General features: G+C 37.2%; 1 protein-coding gene across 4 annotated transcripts in view; it reads left to right on the top strand.

Annotated features, from left to right (window-relative positions):
- mast2 (microtubule associated serine/threonine kinase 2) overlaps positions 1-19,353 on the top strand; it is a 187,256-nt gene that overhangs the window by 71,306 nt on the left and 96,597 nt on the right. The window contains exon 1 of one of the 4 annotated variants that reach the window (XM_073870261.1): positions 7,850-9,119. The exons of the other annotated variants lie outside the window; for them this stretch is intronic. Coding sequence (XP_073726362.1) covers positions 9,081-9,119 — 39 coding nt within the window. The 5' untranslated portion in view covers positions 7,850-9,080. Of the gene's footprint in view, positions 1-7,849; positions 9,120-19,353 lie in introns of those variants that run through there. 4 annotated transcript variants of the gene reach the window in all.

Below are 19,353 nucleotides of genomic sequence, written 5' to 3'. Positions count from 1 at the left end.
CAGCTACTGGGTAAACATGAGGTAGCGCCCTATTTTCAGAGAACAGTTTTGTTGACTCATTTTGATGGATTATATAGCTGTCTAGTACTTGACTTTAGCACTGCCCAGTGAATTTGGATGTCTCCTCATTGTCCAAGTGTGTAAATGTTTTATTTTTCTTGTTTAGTTGGACTGTTTATTTGATGTAATTTCCAAAGATACAGAATTATGTTTCTTAATGAAAAAAAATCAGGAACAGCTGTCAACTACTGACTATTTCTCTTCTCATAATCATCGCAATGAGGGTGACAAGCCCCTCCCACCATTTCAAATGTTTAACCAATTTAGAATTTTTAGTGGTTGATTTGTAATACACTTGTCCTCTCTAAGTCCTGATAATGTAGTAACATTCTGCATGCTTGCTTGATTTTGTGTCTGCCATGAAAACATATTGTGAAAAAAGAGCTTCACATTAAAGGTCCATCTGCCTATTTGTAGTCTAATGCTTTCCAAATATGATAGTATGAACAACACAAAATAATAATAAATGAATAAATAATAAAGGTAAAAGGTACCCTTAGGTGGTACCACTTTGTAGACAAATGAGAAATGCTATTGCTATTCCAATTGGTAACCAAACCACAGGCGTCATTTCCAGTGGAAAAAAACATTTAAAGTTTCACCTTTTAGGCTTAGACTTTATTTATATTATTGTAGTAGTCAAAGGTAGTACCTAGTTACATCTTTAAAATAAAAAAAATACAGCCATTGAAAAAACTTAAAGGTAGGGTAACACATTTTGAAAAATGCTAACGGTAGCCGCCTAGGAATGAAATCCCGATCCCACCCTCAAGTCAAACCGCCATCCAAAGTCACGCCTCTTCCAAAACACATGAACACGCACAGATCAGACGGTCATATCTCATGTCTCATTCAGCAGTGAGACAACTTTGCAGTACAAAGTCGAATAACACTGCCAAAATAACCAAACAACTGGTTTACATCAGAATCAGTTTAAGCACACGTTCGGTTGTGTAGTCGTAGTAACTATATCGTTACGCTAATCCGTAAACGAACACAAATTTCATAAGCAACAAAATTTTTCATCAAAGTATAATATCTGAATCCATCTCAATAAAAACATATCATGTACCTAACATACAAAAATAAACAGTGCAACGACCCTTTCAGACCCTTTGCGTCCTGCAGCTGTTTGCATCTCGTGGTAAAGCAGTAAAGTTACAGATGTTCATTTGGGTTTTTGCTCTTGCTGATCCAGGCAGTTTTTGCTGTTGTTGTTATAAAAGATGCTTTTAGTTTTGTGCCTCCTGTGTAGGTTGTCAATTTAGCAGAAAAGTTTGCTGTTCTCACTGTTAACAGGCAGGAGGTGAGCGCACGTGAACGCGCCGATGACGTATGGTGTCTGCGTGGACTCGCTGCGCGGTGGGCATTCAAATTATGCTTACGTATGAGGGACAAAAATGGAAACGTCCGTTCGGACCGAAATCTATGATTTGTTGAACATTTTTTTGGTCCTACGCCTTTCACAGATGACATAAATTTCTACAAATACATTTTAACAACTTAACACAGTGATTGCTATCAGGATGTAAGGAGACTTTTAACCAGCATAACAAAAAATGTTTCAGGATCAAATCTGTTACCCTACCTTTAAAGGATTAGTCCATTTTCTTTTTTATAATTATCTTTTTTATTTTTTTATTAGGTTTTTTTTTTTTTTTTAAATGATGTACATAGAAAGGGTAAGGAATGGAACTGAAAAGGATATAAATATATCCGTACATACTCATAACAGATTGACATATACACATACATACATCACATACATAAAAAAAAAGTAGAAAAAGAAAATAAACAAGAATAAAATAATAAAAATAAAAAAAGTATAGAAAGGAGAAAAAAAAAAGTGATTTAATCATCAATTTCAATTGAAGTTATGGTCATACAAATTTTGAAAAACAACAAAGTCAGAGGTCTATGATAGAAGCCCATATTTTCCCAAAAACATCAGCCCTGCCTCTTAAGGAATAAGTAAATTGTTCAAGTCTTAATGTATCATACAAGAGGAGTTTAAACAGATGAAATGTTGGAGGTTCATGTTGTTTCCAATTGAGCAATACACATTTTTTTGCTATGTAAGAGATTACACTCATTCTTTGCACAAATACAGGGTCATATGTCTTATCAAATTCAGTCCCAAAAAGATATAATACAGGCGTAAAGTCCAATGATGTTTCGAGAGCTTTAACTGTCCAATCATGTACCTCTTTCCAAAAGTACTCAAGCTTTTGACATTTCCAAAAGATGTGCATAATTGATCCTATACATGATTCACATCTGTGGCATTTAGGTGACACATTGGGATACATTTTACTCAATCGAAGGGGGGTGTAATAAATTCTATGCATAAATGTATAATTCTGTTCTATAATTTTGTTACAAGAAAAAGAAGTAAAAACACTCTTACATATAATACCCCACTGGTCATCATCAAAGGTACATTCAAGATCCTTTTGCCACACAATTTTAAGTGACGCCAAAGAAGAGTCATGGTGGTCTAAAAGTACACCATAGATAACAGAAACTATCCCTTTTAATTTTGCCTGTTTTATCAAAACATCCTCCATTCTAGATCGCTCCAATGACAAACGCCCTGCCTTATCCAAAGTACTTATCAAATGACGAATTTGCAAATATTTAAAGAACTCGCATTTTGGAATCTTGAATTCTAAAATTAAATCTGAGAATGACTTTAAAGAGCAATTTACAAATAAATGTTGGAACTGATATATACCATAATCTTTCCATTTTAGAAGCAAAGATTTTCCAAGGGCTGGCGGTAAATCTGGGTTAGAAAATAGAGGTGCCAGACAGGAAATTTTACCAACAGATCCACAAAACCTCTTAACATCTTGCCAGGCTCTAAGTATATTATAGACAACATAAGACCTTGTCACAGAGTATAGTGTGCTTATGTTATTAATATATGGTAAAAAAGTCAACGGCGTAGGAGAGCAAAGCTCTTCTTCAATACCTTGAATGTTGATGTCTTTCTTTGTTCAGTCGAGAGGAAATTGTGTTTTTTGAGGAAAGCATTGCAGGATTTTTCTAGTTTTAATGGACTTTAATAGAGCCCAACATTTGATACTTAACTAAACACTAAACATTTTTTTCAACGGAGCTCCAAAGGACTATAAACAATCCCAAACGAGGCACAAGGGTCTTATCTAGCGAAACGATTGTCATTTCCGACAAGAAAAACTAAAAATATACACCCCCAAAGCACAACCTCTCGTCTAGATCCAGTCGTGATGCGCCAGCTGACCCCACGCAATACGTCATGACGTCAAGAGGTCACAGAGGACGAACGCGAAACTCCGCCCCAGTGTTTACAAGTGTGTTGAAAGAGGACCGTTCCTACGTTGTTGTATGTCAACTGATACTAATTAATGTCTTTTTGTCAGTTTATTGTTTAAAATGGTCCGCAAATGTGCGTTTTATATATGTAACACGTGCCCTCCCTACGTCACTACGCATTTACGTTAGGTCGCGCTGGACCGGACCTAGACGAAAAGTTGTGGTATAAAAGTACATATTTTCTATTTTTCTGGTCAAAAATGACAATCATTTCGCTAGATAAGACCCTTATGCCTCGTTTGGGATCGTTTATAGACCTTTGAAACTCCGTTGAAAAAAACTGTTAAGTGTTGAGTATTAAATGTTGGGCTCTATTAAAGTCCATTTAAAATGAGAAAATTCCTGCAATGTTTTCCTCAAAAAACATAATTTCTTCTTGACTGAACAAAGAAAGACATCAACATTTTGGATGACATGGTGGTGAGTAAATTATCTGGATTTTTCTTTTAAGAAAATGGAATATTCCTTTAAACAATGCCAAGTTACCAACATCATGTAGATGGTTCTCACTGCAGAAAATAACATCCAGGGGGCGGGGTTGGATCTTGATCCAACTCCTCCCACTTTATATACTTTGTTCCGCCAAATGAACCAGTATATTTGCGTTGTTGCAGCCTGCAATTAGTTGCAACATGTGGTCGCCAACGTTTGTTCTTATCAATTTAAGTGTACATTTGATTAATGATATAGTCAAGAAAGATTAATAATTTAGAAAGTATCACAGTTAGGTGTAAGGGGAGGTAAGGACGTTCCTGACAGTGTAATATCACTGAAGGGATTTATTTGTACATTATCCCACTTATTACACAGCTATTCCTATACGGGTAAATATAAAAACAAATTTATTTGATATCTTTTATTAGCACAATTTAAAAAAAAGTAAACCATCTACGAGGGAAGCCCGTTTCCTAATGGCAAAGACGCGTTAAAACAAGTTCAAAGTCCATACAAGATGAACATTTAATTTATTAATTTCAAAATAGCATGCCATAACCTATATATTTTAATAATTATGCATTTTTATACTGTATCCATTCATAGGTCTTAAACTGCATGTGGTAAGATTACTCGTAGTAGGCTTACCCAAAATGTTTTACTCCAAAACATTATTGCAAAAAACGTACATTTCACCCTAAATGCACTACTTTTATTGTAGTCATAAGTAAAGTTCGTTTTTATGTCAAAAGAATAACTTAATTTAGTTACGACTTAATGCGGAAATGGTAACGCAGCAACACGTGTATGACGTGTCTTGTGGTAAAACTGCCGACCAATGGGATCTCTGGATCTGGATCCAGCTCCGCCCCTGGATCTGAATCCAACCCCGCCCCCTCGATGTCATGTTCTGCAGTGAGGCGCTACTGACATCATATGCCAAACCTGAATAAACTGCATAAAATTAATGATAAAAAATAAAGTGACCGGTCTTGAAATAAAATTCCGAATACTCTTTGTCTGAGACCGAGACGAGACCGAGTAAAAATGCGCTCGATTCCAAGACCTTTAAAAAGTGGTCTTGAGTGGTCTTGACCGAGACCGGTCTCGAGAACTACAACACTATTAAATACTGCAACAACACAATACTATGTTTTTACCTGTATTTAGGGATAGTTCAAAATAGATTTTTAATCACATCTTTCCTGTGTCTTGGCTTGTTCTTAGTCTTTTTACATTGCTGTTGGGTGACTTCTGAGGTTTCCTTTTGTTAGAATTCAACATATAGTTGACTGAAACAAAAATGGTTGCAAAACATTCAGAAATGATGAAAGGCAAAACCTGAGTGGTCTCTTAATTTTTTCTTTTTCATTTTTGGCAGCTGTATTAAAAGTGATTTCTATTAATACACATACAAATAATTAAATGCGTCTTTATGTGACGCATAAATCAAACGACTGAAAGTGCTTTGCACGTCAAAAAGTAATGCGCGATGCATGTCAAAAAGTGGCGCAAACTTAATTGTAGGGGTAATGCTTTTGCTCATTTTCAGGGTATCGCGCACCCGAGTCACAGCCAAGTGCCACAGACAGATGCCACCAATGTTTACATTTGAAATATGTACTGTAATGTGGACATGCAGTGTGCGACCCCCTTAACGTAATGTGTGTTGACTGCACCTGTCTGTCATTGTGACGTGATTGTTGCGATATTCAAACATAAATGTGCTTTTATGTTTAAATATAATTATGTTCAAACATAAATTGGCTTATTTTTATCCATATAAATTTATAGGAAAAGTTGGATTTGAAAATAACAAGATTTGTCAATTAAAAATAAATTAAAATAATTTGTAGGTAGTCTACCTTTGCCTAGTTGGCCCACCAGATGTCGCTCCAAGGCCCAAAGCGCATTGGTTAAAAATCACTGATATAATTCACAAATAATAATTTCATATACCAGTGCTTGCATAATTTCAAAATCCCAGATAACCTTTCGGACAGTAACTCCTTAAGTTTTGGTAGCCAAAGTAATTTGAACTATACTGGAAAAAATACAAATTTTAAGTAGAAAATTGGATAGGAGTTGAAACATCAATCAAAAACATTTTCAAATCACAAATATCATATATAGATGAATAAACTTACAATCAACTCAAATATGCTTTGTTCACAACTGAAGCTTATATGAACTTCTCAGTATTATGATATTTTTAAGAAATGTATTTATAGAAGAGCAAACAACTGGGATCAATGATTCACTATTTCAAATTCACAATTTCATTTTGGTTGCCCGACTGAAAGACACAATAGCCCCAGGACGTCGGGCTACCGATTTTGCGAGCCCTGTTTAGTGTTTTGCTTTCTATTGTCTACATTTGATTACAAGTTTTTTACTTGTATCCAGCATCACATACAGCAATTCCATTTTTTACAACTTATACCACGGGCCTGTTGAATGCTGTATTCTGATTGGCTGAGAAATGTTCCATGGGTGTTGATTATTTTTGTAAATAGCACACCTAACTTGTCAAATTTCTTAAAAATAGGCGCCAGAGCAATGTTTTTGGTAACCGTGGTATTAGCGGAATAATTGACACACTTCATGACCGCTTCGCGTCGTGCCACATTACCACCTGGGTGTGCATTATTTTCTTATAATTCAACGGCTCGTCATCAATTATTCCTTACATATAACACGTACAAATAAAACCAATTTCAAAGTTTGTAAATCTTTTCTTGTGTTGTCAAAAAACTTCTTAATTGTCTAATTATATCAGTATAATTATATTATACACTATTAAAAACACAGATAACATAACACACACAGTTTTACATCTTTTTACTAAATATTTAGTTTATAACACAAGCTGATTTCCCACAGTGCATTTTTTTGACTCTGCACACCTACAGTTGACCTTGACCTGACTACAGTGTTGTGCACACAACAATAAACATAAACGTAAATATAATGGATCCCTATAACCGGTTCACAGTTTTTTATTTTACTACTTCTGTTAATTTTCACATTATTCACTTTTTATGAACATATTAAACATACATATGTTTCTTGCCTATACTGCTGTTTATATGCATATGCTGTATATGTTTGTGTGCTGGGCTGTGTAGCAATGGCATTATTTTGACTTTATATGATAATCCGTCCTGCTTTTGTTTGCGGTCTCCCTTGAGATGAACACAGACGCTGCTAATGCATCACTGTACAGAAAGAAAGCTCTGCACAATCTCATTAAACTGTCATTACTGCATGCACTGATATTAGGCTCACTTATTTTCCTTTTACAAAACGCGTACACCCTGTATAAAAAGGCTAGGACAAGCATTAAGAATTCAACAGGAATATATTTGTAAATTGCATTTGCGCTCCTTTTGTGGTAGAATAGTATGAATGTAAGAAAATAATTTGTGTGTATGTGTGTTTTGATGTTTTTGGTGTAAATCAGACTGTTGTGAGCAGAGAAGGGAGTGAAGGGGAGGGGCCTTTTCGCTCCCCCATTCATATTATGCAAATAGTTCCGAGCCTGCCTGCGTCTGATTGGCTGCCTGGATGTGTTGCTGGCTGATAGGACAGATAAAGCAGCATTCAGCAGCGAGACGCTGGGGAGAGGAGGAGGACAGGAGCTTATAAGGAACGGAGAAAGAGAGAAACACAAGATACTGAATGCTTTTAGATATAATACAGCTATTATGGGTTGTATAGATTTCATATATTTAGACATTTACCTAGCTGTATGCCAATAGAAGATGGCAAATGTTTCACACCAAAGACAAGATTAAATGTGATTGGATTGTTACCCTACCGTAGCGGCTCCTCTTCAGCTGGCAGCCCATTCACAAACAGCGGACCGTTTTAAACGCTATGACAGGCAAATAGATGGGGAAATTTGGAGTGACACTTCTCTCTGCATCATCCTCCTGCACGGATTGTTTATTTTATCCTTGATCACGGCTGTTTTCAGAAGACCAGTCTTGGCTGGAGTCCAGTTCATCTGACTGAGCTCAGGAAGCCGAGGAGATGTGCTAAGAAAAAGACAAGCAATCAGCGTGAGTGCGGCGTCTGTTTGCACCTGCCACTGAAAAGACAGATCTGCCAGCACGGCTTTTGTCGCCTGCCTGGCGAATGAGAGACGGAGGCCTCCCGGCCGAGGGGAATGGAATCCAGCCATGCGACTCTGACTGGAGTTGTTGTTTGTCTTGTGCTGTCAGTGGGCAGCGTTTGCCTGCGCTGTCCTGCTGCTGCTCCTGACTGTTTCCAGATAATATCAAAAGCGTAGGCTGAAAAATTCCCTGCCTGCCTAACTCCCTTCCTTTTTGAGGTTGTCACTAAGCCTCTCTTGCTTGTTTACTTCGATTACCGGTTAGGGGGATGGATGCCTGGGTCTGCACTAGGGATAAACTTCACTGGTGGGTCAGTTTAAAGTAGTGCACATTTTGCATCTCTGGAGGACTGTGCTGGCCTGAATATTTTTCTATTTTCATCCACCGACGTGCCATTTTTATCATTAACTGCCCAGTGGTTACACAGAGGCTGTAGTTTCCATAGAAATGAAGATAACTGGGAATCTCTGGAGATAGAGTGTTGGAGCGAGGTGAAGGAGAGGCACTGGAAAAGAACTCTGTTACGCTTCCTTGAGTCGTGGGTGAGAAAAGGTTTGATGTTGGTGCAGGTGGAGGGTCACCTGTTCGGGACGGATGAATGACAAAAGAGTTTCGTAAAGAGTCACGGCTTCCTCACTTTTAGGAAGAGAAGGAAATATACAGAGACATGTTCTGAAAGCTTTCCTTTTTCTGAGTCGCCCGAAGCAGAACAAAAATGTGTGAAATGCTCTTCTGCTCTCAATTGACTCTTTATGTGCCCCCGGTTTGAACTGTTGGTCTCATTTTTCAGTTCCTGGAATACAAAATCTATACTGCCAATTCACAGACTGTATCATTTTCATTTCTGCAGAGATTCCGGCACCATTACAAGACAGTTGTAGCATGCGGGACAGTCGGTTGCTAATCTTGTAAGATGATCGCATCTGTTTTCCTCTGCATATGCAGTGGGGTATGACATCAGCAAAGTGGGGATTATCAACCCAAATCTATAGTTGCTGATCATATCATTTGTGCCTCGCATGGAATTCTGCTGATTCTTTGGGACAGGACTTTATCCTTTAGCACAAAAGTGTAACAAGTTCACTAAAGTAAGCACCCAGATACAAGACAATGGACGACTCCAGTATATTAAGGCGAAGAGGCCTCCAGGTAAGGATGAATACATCCATTGTCTTAGAAACACTTAAAAAAGTCCTATGGAAGGGTTTTTGTGTGTGTGTGTTTAAAACTTTCCCTGGGATTATTTCATTTAAATTTGGTTTAAATGGAACTAAATTATTATTATGATTCACTATATACTAAGATTTCATCCGAGTCAGCTTGCTTGCTTGTTGCTGCAATGTGTCAGCACATTTACTTACATTATGCACTGCAGTAAGCAAGGAACCTCGCATTAGTTCACGTTAGTTTACAAAATGGTTACTTTTCAAACAAGAAAACGTGGCTTTTACTGATAACATATTGTGGTGCCCCAGAAGGAAGTTAATTTGTTGTTGAATTCAGCATTTTTGCACCAATAGCAAATTTAATTCGTCACATCTGCTTGTCTGTCCCTCATTCCTGAAAGTATTTGCTTACTAGCAGCCATGTCCCTTTTCCTGTTTGAATATTATAGGAGCTGTCAATAGTCATCTTTGTGACATGATGCCACATAGTTTAAATAGATACCAATATTTACTTGTTAATCAGATTAAAGGGGCACATATCATGAAAATCTAACTTTTAACATGTTTAAGTGCTATAATTGAGTCCCCACTGCTTCTGTCAACCTAGAAAATGTAAAGAACAACAACCCAGTCACTTAGTTTTGGTAAACCATTCTTTTCAAACATGTGAACAAAATAGGTCATTGAAATTTGGCTCCCCTTGTGAGGTCAGAAGGGGATAATTCCACCCCTTAATCTGCACTATCCAACCACAGCACTGCCATTTAGTACAGAGATCAGCTCATTTGCATTTAAAGTGACACACCCAAAAACGACACATTTTTGCTTACACCTACAAATTGGAAATTTTAACATGCTATTATAAATTATCTATATGGTATTTTGAGGTAGAACTTTACATACGTACTCTGGGGACATCAAAGATTTATTTGACATCTTAAAAAAGTCTTGTGAAATTAAATTATGTGGACAGGTATAAAAAGTGTTAAAGTCTAACCTGGTTATAAGTTTAGTTCTAGCAGCAGGATGCAGGAACTTTAACAAGTAAAGCATGAATTTCCCACTCTTGTTTGTCAACCCCTCATCTTGGGGCAAATTCAGCTCATTTGGGTCAGTTATCATGCACATACCTTTCCCTAGTGGGGGATTCCCACGAAATTCAGACTTAGAAGGTGTCCAGCATAAGATTTTTTAAAAAGCCCTTGAAGCAATTTTTTTTTGCACATATACGATTAAGGTCTGAACTTACTATAACCATTATTTTTAGAGGATTTAAAAAATATTTTCTATAGAATTATTTAAATTTTTTAGATTATCCTTATCAAAAATTATCATTATCGCAACATGATATTACATTAAATATAAACATTTACAAACTCATGTTTCGGTAATGAGTACTAAAAAGTTGTCTAGGTACTATGACAAAAAAATTTCAACTTTTATCTGGAGAGCCAAAATAAGAACTGCTAACCTGGTAGCCATCTTGAGTGTCACAGTCAATTATGTTCCTTACAACATTTTTTTTTAAATGTTAGTTCCTTGAGGGCTTAAACAATGATTGATGAGGAGGATGAGAAAAAAAAATTCTTGGACACATTTATATTCCTTATTATTGTCTCTACATTTACCAATGATCACCAAATACCACATGTTTCTTTAATTTAAATGTTTATAGTATAACATGCACTGAAGCTTTTTATTTTTTAGATTTTTTAATTATAAATACCTCCATGTCATAGTACCCAAATCCAGTTATGGACACTTTGCGGTAATGAAAATTTCCCCCTTAAATGTGGAAAAAACAACAAAATTGGTGTGTATGATGTCATTTGAAATCATGTGCAAAATAGTACATGAAGAGATGTTTGTAACTATGCTTCTTATTTTGATACTCTTACTTTGCATTTACTTTTTTATCAAAATGTTTCATGACACCTCAAAAGTCTAATTTCGCGAGAATCACCCTAGTGTGATTTAAAGTAGTTCAAGGTATTCAGGCTCTGGCTGGCTTTACACAAACACTCACTTATATATAGGCACACATTAACACATAATCACCTAACCGAGTGAGTATGATCACACCCATCAACAAATTTATTTTCAGCTCTCTTCACACCCACCTCCTGTGCAGGCTTCTCTCTTGCTTTTTGCAGTAATTTTACAGTTTAAATGTGTTTTAAATCTGCTACAGCTATGTCAAGAAAATCTAAAAAGATGGCTTTAATATAATACAGTAACAAAAGATACAGGGTGTATACCATATATAAAATCTATAGTGTCATATGTTACACTAACCCCACAATACACTGCAGGATTTAGGTTTTAATTTGTTTGTGTTATTCAGCTCCTTGTCCTCTGTGCTTTAAGTTTGGATGATGTTAGTAGACATGATGAAAAGAGAAATGACAATGTCCTGCTGTAATTTGGATAATATTTGAAAGGCTCTTGTGAAGTGGAGCAAAGCAGGATTGCAATAAAGTGTCATTTACTAGAAAGACATTTTACTTTTGAAGTAGCGTTGTGCCCTGAGGAGTGTTGTTGTTGATGCTATTTGTGCTTCTGTGTTTGCATTGCAAAGCATCAATAGCAGCCTATGCACAGTTTGTTTTTATTCTGGGTAACAGTGTGTTTTTAGACCGTTCTCAGTTGTGTCTACTTTTGTGTTTTTGCCTGTGGGCTAGTTGTGGCTGTGCTGAACTCTGTTGTGTCTGCTCGTTGAATTGTGCAGTGATTCCTCTGTAAATCCACCACAGGGCTTTCTGTCTGCCAGAGCTGGACAGTGAAATGAAGCAGCAGGCTTATTGTGCACCTACTGGAACATCTCATTTAACTTCATATCTTAAAACTAAACATAGTTAGAGCAACAAAACACACATCTTGAACGGGGGCTCTGGTTAAGGTCCATATTTTGTGGAAATGTATTGACTGATCGCTGATGAATAGGTCATTATGGCTTTAAGCCATGGATTTTCTTAATGCTCTAAAGTGGTCTGAACAATAAGTCACATGGGGACCGGACCCAATACAACTGCCTGTCGTGAGACACAGTGCTATGGAAAGCCACATTTGGCAGTGTTTATGGGGAGAGGTTAAAGGCTGAGGGGGGAGGCTAAATCTCCGTAATGCATTTGAGTGGTCTCTTGAGGTCCAAGCCTGTTAAATGCCTTTTCTTACGTGTCAGTGCTTTTCCACATGCCCATAGCAATCTGGTTATTTAATTGTTTGTGCTAATTGCTAAGGCAGTGCAGCTATTCAAGAAAAGCTATGAATTACTGCGATTTTACCATGGGAAAGAAGTGTTAAATAATTGTATTAATAATAAATCTCAGATATGCAATTCTTCTAAGCTCAAGCACAAGTTTAGGCTGTCTATTGTTGCCAAACAGTGTGCCAACTTTACATGCCAATATATAGACATGGGCGTCAGAACCATTATATGTGGGTGGGACAAGACCCACCCACTTTTTAAGACCAATTTGTCTTTAATTTAGCGCGTATATACGGCATATGCCAGTTCACTTGTCAGAGCGCAGTCAGTCAAATCCATTCCACGCTGCTGATTCCTTAAATCCATTCCATTTGCCATCTTCTATTGGCATCCATATAATTTAAACTCCATTGTTTTTGAAGATTTCACTACTTTGGAAAAAAGTGGCATATGAAGAGTTTCGTTGCAAAACAAGATAAATCCATTTTTTAACATTTTTGTCAAAACATGTTTATTATTATGTTATCATGTTATTATATTGTTATATGGTGCTACTTAGCTGTATTTTTTAAGTTATGAAGGTTTAAATCAAAACAAACCAACTGCAGTTTAATTGATATTAATTGGAATGCACACCCAAAAAACGAGATTTCTGGAAAATTAAAAAAACGGTGGTTATCTCGTTTTGCAACGAAACTCTTCATATACTCCAGTAAATGTTTAAGACCCACCCACATTTTGTTTGGCTTCCGATGCCCACGCCTATATAATGTGTCTACAGGTTCAGTCCTAATGCAAAGCATGCTGGAAACTAGGGTTGTGCGCTAGACAATAGTATTGTGTATTGGACTATTGTCAGACATATCGCCAATAGCTGCTTTCATGACAATAGTTGGCGATAGTTATTATTATTATTATCATCATCATAGTTTTACATTAACATGCACATTGCATGCTTTTCCTTGTTTGCAAGGGTTTGTGGGCTTCACTTTGCGCAAAAAGCTTGTAACACGCACCGATTCCTTCTCGCACGCACCTGGACCAAATGTGTCCATCTTGGACTCTTGCTCGGACCTGAATGCGCGTGGCATGGACTCTTTCTAGCACCTGAACTTGTAATGCGCATGATTTGGACTCTTCCTCGCACATGAGCTTGTAATACGCGAGGCTCTGACATTTCCTTGCACTAGAGAGGTTGTTAGCGCGCAGAGGGTTAAAGCCAGCGAGTGCGTTTTATCCCGCTCCCTGGCACGCAGGAAATTTAAGATCGGTGGGCTTTAATGACACGCCCGTATTAACTCTTTCACCGCCATTGACGAGATATCTCGTCAATTAAGAGAAAACGCTTCCCCGCCAATGACGAGATCTTCCGTCTTTCTGCAATACCGCTATTATCCACCAGGTGGTTCCGCAACTTTTTAAACCCGGAAGTATTGCCCTATGGCAAGCGGCTGCATGTCCGTGTCTGTTTTAAAGATCGCTCTGAATGGGATCTCTATGAAAAGTCCGTCACAAAAATTGAATTATCTCTGCTTTTTGCTCAAAATGTGGTGTTTTTGCAGAAACCTACCCATATTCAAAAGCTGATTACAAAAGAACCACTGAAGGTAGTATGAAACGTTTTTTTTGTTTGAAAGCAGAGGGTCTGTTCTTTCATTTGATATTTTGTATGTTTATATATTTAAAGAAGAACATTTTCTGGAAGGCATTAAACTTTGGTGAAAATCATGAAAAACGCTGGCGCTGGCTGGCAACTTTTTTTTAAAAACGCTGGCGGGGAAAGAGTTAATGACATCAGTTTTAAGAAGGTTGTGGTCATGACAGTGTTACCCTTGCTTTTTGTCCGCCAATCATATGATTTGTAATAAATGAGTAAAAAATGAACAAATGAATAAATGAGTTATTACTAGAGGTCGACCGATTCATCGGCCGGGCCGATTAATTGGCCGATTTTTGGGCATGTCCGAATCCACTTTTGCGAATTTAACGACGGGAAAAAGGGTCTTAAAGGGTTGTTCCTATTCTCGTAATGAGTAATGGGTGTGTCTTTGGCGTAACATGCAATAATGGGGGTAACAATAACATTGTCGTCCCGTTTATAGTCGCATATTACTAATGCGCTTATTAAATAACAAAAACTTTTTTGTTGCCTTAAAATAGCAACATCCTATAAAAATATTTATAGCATTACTTAATTGTAGGTTTATTTATGTTTTAGCCCTTTTCAGGGATAGGAATTTTGTATGATATTTTGCTTGTCACAGAAATATATAGGTTTATCTGTGTCATTAAGATTATTCTTAAGATATACTAAATGTAGACACGCAAACACTTAAATCATGTCTTGAATAAAAAGCGCTCTTAAAACCTCATTGTTCTTTAACATGCTTCCTGTGGGCTAGATTAGATCATATCACCATGTCACCCAAAATTCGTTTTAGGCAGTTAATTGGTCAGCTGCACCCTTTGTTAAGGCATGAACTTTCAGGTCTTAGTTCTCTTTGTTACTGTTTTGATTGGCTGAAGATAGAGGTGTTGGTCATCAGGGACTTTGGTCTGCCGGTGAAGATGAGCTCTGGAGGAGTGGAGTGAGAAGGTGCCACAGGGCTCTTCATCTTTTAGTTTCTCCCATTTTCTGACAGGTTAGAGTGTTAAATTGTTCTTATGCCCTGGTGCGTTTGTAGACGAGGATTTCAGACATCGGGAGATTGTACCTGCAGGCTGTATTGAATCGGGGAAAAAAAGGGAGGAGGTGATGGAGAGGGTGCAGCTTTTGGGGAATGAGCTCTTTAGGGGGTGGTTTTGCTGGTAATGGTGTGTTTTTGGCTCACCTTGCTTTTTTATTAATCACGCTGGTCTGGTGCAGTGACCCACTTTATGTTCATCTTTTGTCAGCTGCGGGCCCCGACGAGCAATTTCCAACTGGATGTATCCACCGGTGTTGTCACAATAACATAATTGATACCACAACCAGTGAACTTTTATGATTCTGAATAATTTTGATGCCACAGCAAAATGAATGCAATACATAGCATAGTTGTTTATTTTAATAGTACCAGTACCATATGTGGATCTCTCAGACTCAATGAATTTCATTAAATAAAATAGCCTGAGTACATTTTTTGTGGTTTATAGTTTTCTCATTGGTAATGAAAAAATAAACATGGCCCCTAACGGTCAGTTTAGATCTTCCTGCCTACACGGAATGGGCACCAATGTGTGAAATTCTCAGCATGCAGAAAACTTGGGTAATAAATATCCACCTTCTTCACAATCTTTTAATTGTTTTAATTGTGTCTTCTGGTTGTGTACAAGTGTTGATGCTAATGGTTTTAATTCAGCAAGGAATTATTGTATCTGAGCCCTGTGAGCAAAAACGGCGTATCAAGTAAACTGCTTTTACTTTAGCAGATTAAAAGTAAATACTTAAGTAGTAAATACTTGTTATATTTGTCTCAGTCTGACACAGTTATTCATATAAAGGTAGTGTGAAGAGTCTTAGGAGTGTATGCTGGAAGCTAGCATTCATGCCCTGCTTTAGGATCCTACAAGCAGAACCGAAGACTGTTAGCCTGCAGGCGCTCACAGAATTGGTATGGAGTCCGTCTGTGTTTTCTCAAGCAATCAATACTGACTTCATCTGAGGCTAGGCAGATAGTGGTTGACTGAAAAACTGTTGTGTGAACTGTTAATATAAAAAAATACAGTAATGGTGTCTGTTCATAGAAAGGTAAGGTTGGTTTGTCAAGTGCATTAGTCTTTCCTAAATCCCTCTGTAATTAGCCCAGATTTTTTGTGAAGCCTTTGGCAATACTCAGACTTGACTGGTTTTCTATACAATGTTTGATTTACAGTTAATAACATGCATATTAATAATGTGCAGCTGTGGTTTCATGTACTTCATGTACTGGGATTTTTGTAATTATTGTAGGAGTGGATGTGGACATTATTAAAGGTCATATACCCTGCTTTGGATGAAATCTTTTGAAAATGTGATAATAGAAGCACAACAAGAAATTTTACAAATTTACAATTCTCAAAAACCTTGAATGAATTGGGAAAAGTGCTGTGAAAGTAAAATAAAGTATAGTACAGTCCTTATTTGTATGGTAATTGGCTACATGATTTACTTGCAGCATTTACTGATGTCAGTTATTCTGTCTTCTGACTCTGCGGTTTCTTCTCTTCTTATCCAAATCTGGACTGGATCGATTTGTAAGCGTTAGATTTCCCCTGAGCTTGTCAAAAAAACAGCAGGTATTTTTTTTTCTCATTTCTACCAAAGTTGTGTGTAAAAAGTTCAGGCATGTTTTATTCGTATGAGATTATTATCACAAAGTACATCTCTGAAGCACAAATTCATTTGGGAAAACTAGTCCTGTACGAGGATATTTCTCTTTTGTTTTTAAAAAAGCTGAGGCGATGGATTTCAGTTCTGTGCATGGTCTCCATACTAGAATAATAATACCGATCTTCTTTGTTTAGTCGATGACTGTTTGTTATTTTTCAAAATGAGATATCTTGCATAAACAGCGTTGTGCAAAATGTTAAGCTGTGAAAAACATTTCCACTACTATGTGGATTTTTCAGCCGAGTCATAGTTTCCAATGCAATGAAACATCTCTAAGATATGTATTAAAAGATACAAGATCACTCTTGGGCAGTTTCCCAGACCGAGTTTAGATTTAAAGGTCACGTTTTTCCTGATCCCAATTTTCAAACTTTAGTTAGTGTGTAATGTTGCTGTTAGAAAATAGCATAAATAATCCTGTAAAATGATAAATCTCAAAGTTCACTGCCAGACGATATATTTTATTTAACAGACTTCGCCATTCAAAGCAGCAAACGGCCGGTTTGGACTACAGCCCTCTACTTCCCGGGAGAATGACGTCAATATAATGTCATTTAACGTCATTTTTTACTAAACCCCGCCCACAGGAATACGTCAGTCACCAGCTTTAGCTCAAACGGCTTTGCTAAGCTAAGCTGCTATCGAATCACAACACACTAAACAAACTACACAATCAGTACTCTTATGTATTTCTGAAGAAGGGACTTCATAGAACAAGGAAGATATCAGCCCGTTTTTAGAACAGTGAAAGCAGTGGTATACAGATAAGTAATTTTTTTTAAAAATACCACGTTTTTTTTACACTTGAAACATGAACACGCTATATTGCACACTGCAAACACAATCAAAGCTTCAAAAACACAGAAAGAATGAGACCTTTAATTATATGAAGACATTTAGGTAGTTTTTATAAACAAACCTTTCAAAAAACAATACTGCGGTATGCATCTTGTGACAAAACATGACACTGATATATTTTAAGAAAGATATTTGTACGAGATATGTCAGTACAAAATGTTTTTAAAGGTCACGTTCTTCCTGATACCATTTTTTAAACCCTAGTTAGTGTGTAATGTTGCTATAATAGCATAAATAAACCTGTAAAATGATAAAGCTCAAAGTTCACTGCCAGGCGATATATTTTCTTCAATAGAATTCCTCTTTAAAAGCCTACAACGAACGGCAGGTTTGGACTACAGCCCTCTATTTCCTGCTTTAATGACATCAGTAAAACAGTTTGTTGACTAAACTCCGCCCACAGGAACTCGTCAGTCACCAGCTTTGGCTCAAACGGCTCTGCTAAGCTAAGCTGCTATCGAATCACAGCACACTAAACAAACTACGCAATCAGAACTCGATACGTATTTCTGAAGGAGGGACTTCACATAACAAGGAAGACATCAGCCTGTTTTGAGGACAGTGAAAACAGCGCTATACAGATAAGTAAATTGTGTGGAAAATACCGCGTTTTTTTACACGTGAAACATGAACACATGTTATATTGCCCATTATAAACACAATCAAAGCTTCAAAATCACAGACAGAACGGGAGCTTTATAATTAAGGCAGCTGAAACATGCATTTTAGTATGGGACTAGGAGATGACCTGTCTGGGAAACCGCCCCTTTAAAGGAGCATTTCACCCATAGAAACATTAATCTTAATTAAAATTGCGTCATATTTGTAGTCGAAATGTAACATACATTTCGAATTTGGTGCCTATTTGCCAAGAAAAGGGGTGTTTGTAGTCTCACGCCCTCAACAAAGATATTGGACTTCCTTCTTTCAATGATGCAAAATGATGATTTTTACATCATTGAAAGGTGAAAGTGCAACACTGAAATCTGTATTTCTCCTGTCTCAGTGGCAACTAAGGAAATGATGCACGACCATTCAAAAACATGACTGGGGTTCTAACGATACGAAGCTTAATGCAAATGGGTGAAGTGTCCCTTTAATTGCACTCTTCTACATCTCAGCTCAGGAGATTCATCATAAAAATCACCTTAAAATTTACTTCCTTTCAGTGTCAACTGAAAAGTACAACTGATACTTTGTGATTGCTGACATAGCACTAGACAGTGTTGTATTTTCGCACAGTGGAATCAATAATTGTGGATATTGAGCAACTCGAGACCATACTCTGACCAGAACAGCTGCTTACTGAGAAGCCAGAGGTAAAGTTTCTTATGGCTCAGCAGTGCATTAGACCAGCATTAGTTCCACCATAAGAGAGATTTGCATGTACATACTCACTCACCGCACTCATTTAATACCGTGTCATTCCAAAAAATAAGCTGATGTCATAACGTATGCTTCCCTGCTGTTCTTAGATCATCAACATTTTACTATGCACTGAGAATGGTTGTGTAGAATTGATGTACACAATGTTTTCCATTGCAGATTGTACATATCCTCAGCCCCACTTTGCTTCAAGTTTTATTTGTCACATACATAACCATACACAGTATGACATACAGTGCAATGATTTGTACAACTTTTCACCACAGTTTACAGTAAGCCATAATGTTAAATAATATTATTACACGGCTCATTGGAATGTTTGATTCTGATTGGCCATTCGTGACATTTGCAGGTTTGTTATTCCCAGCTAACAACCCCTCAAAACTAATAACACACATTAACCCAGATGCTGCA

This window comes from Misgurnus anguillicaudatus, chromosome 8, assembly GCF_027580225.2.
Source record: "Misgurnus anguillicaudatus chromosome 8, ASM2758022v2, whole genome shotgun sequence".
Lineage (NCBI taxonomy): Eukaryota > Metazoa > Chordata > Actinopteri > Cypriniformes > Cobitidae > Misgurnus > Misgurnus anguillicaudatus.
Note: the sequence above shows the minus strand (reverse complement) of the source record. Positions and strands in the feature narration are given on the sequence as shown.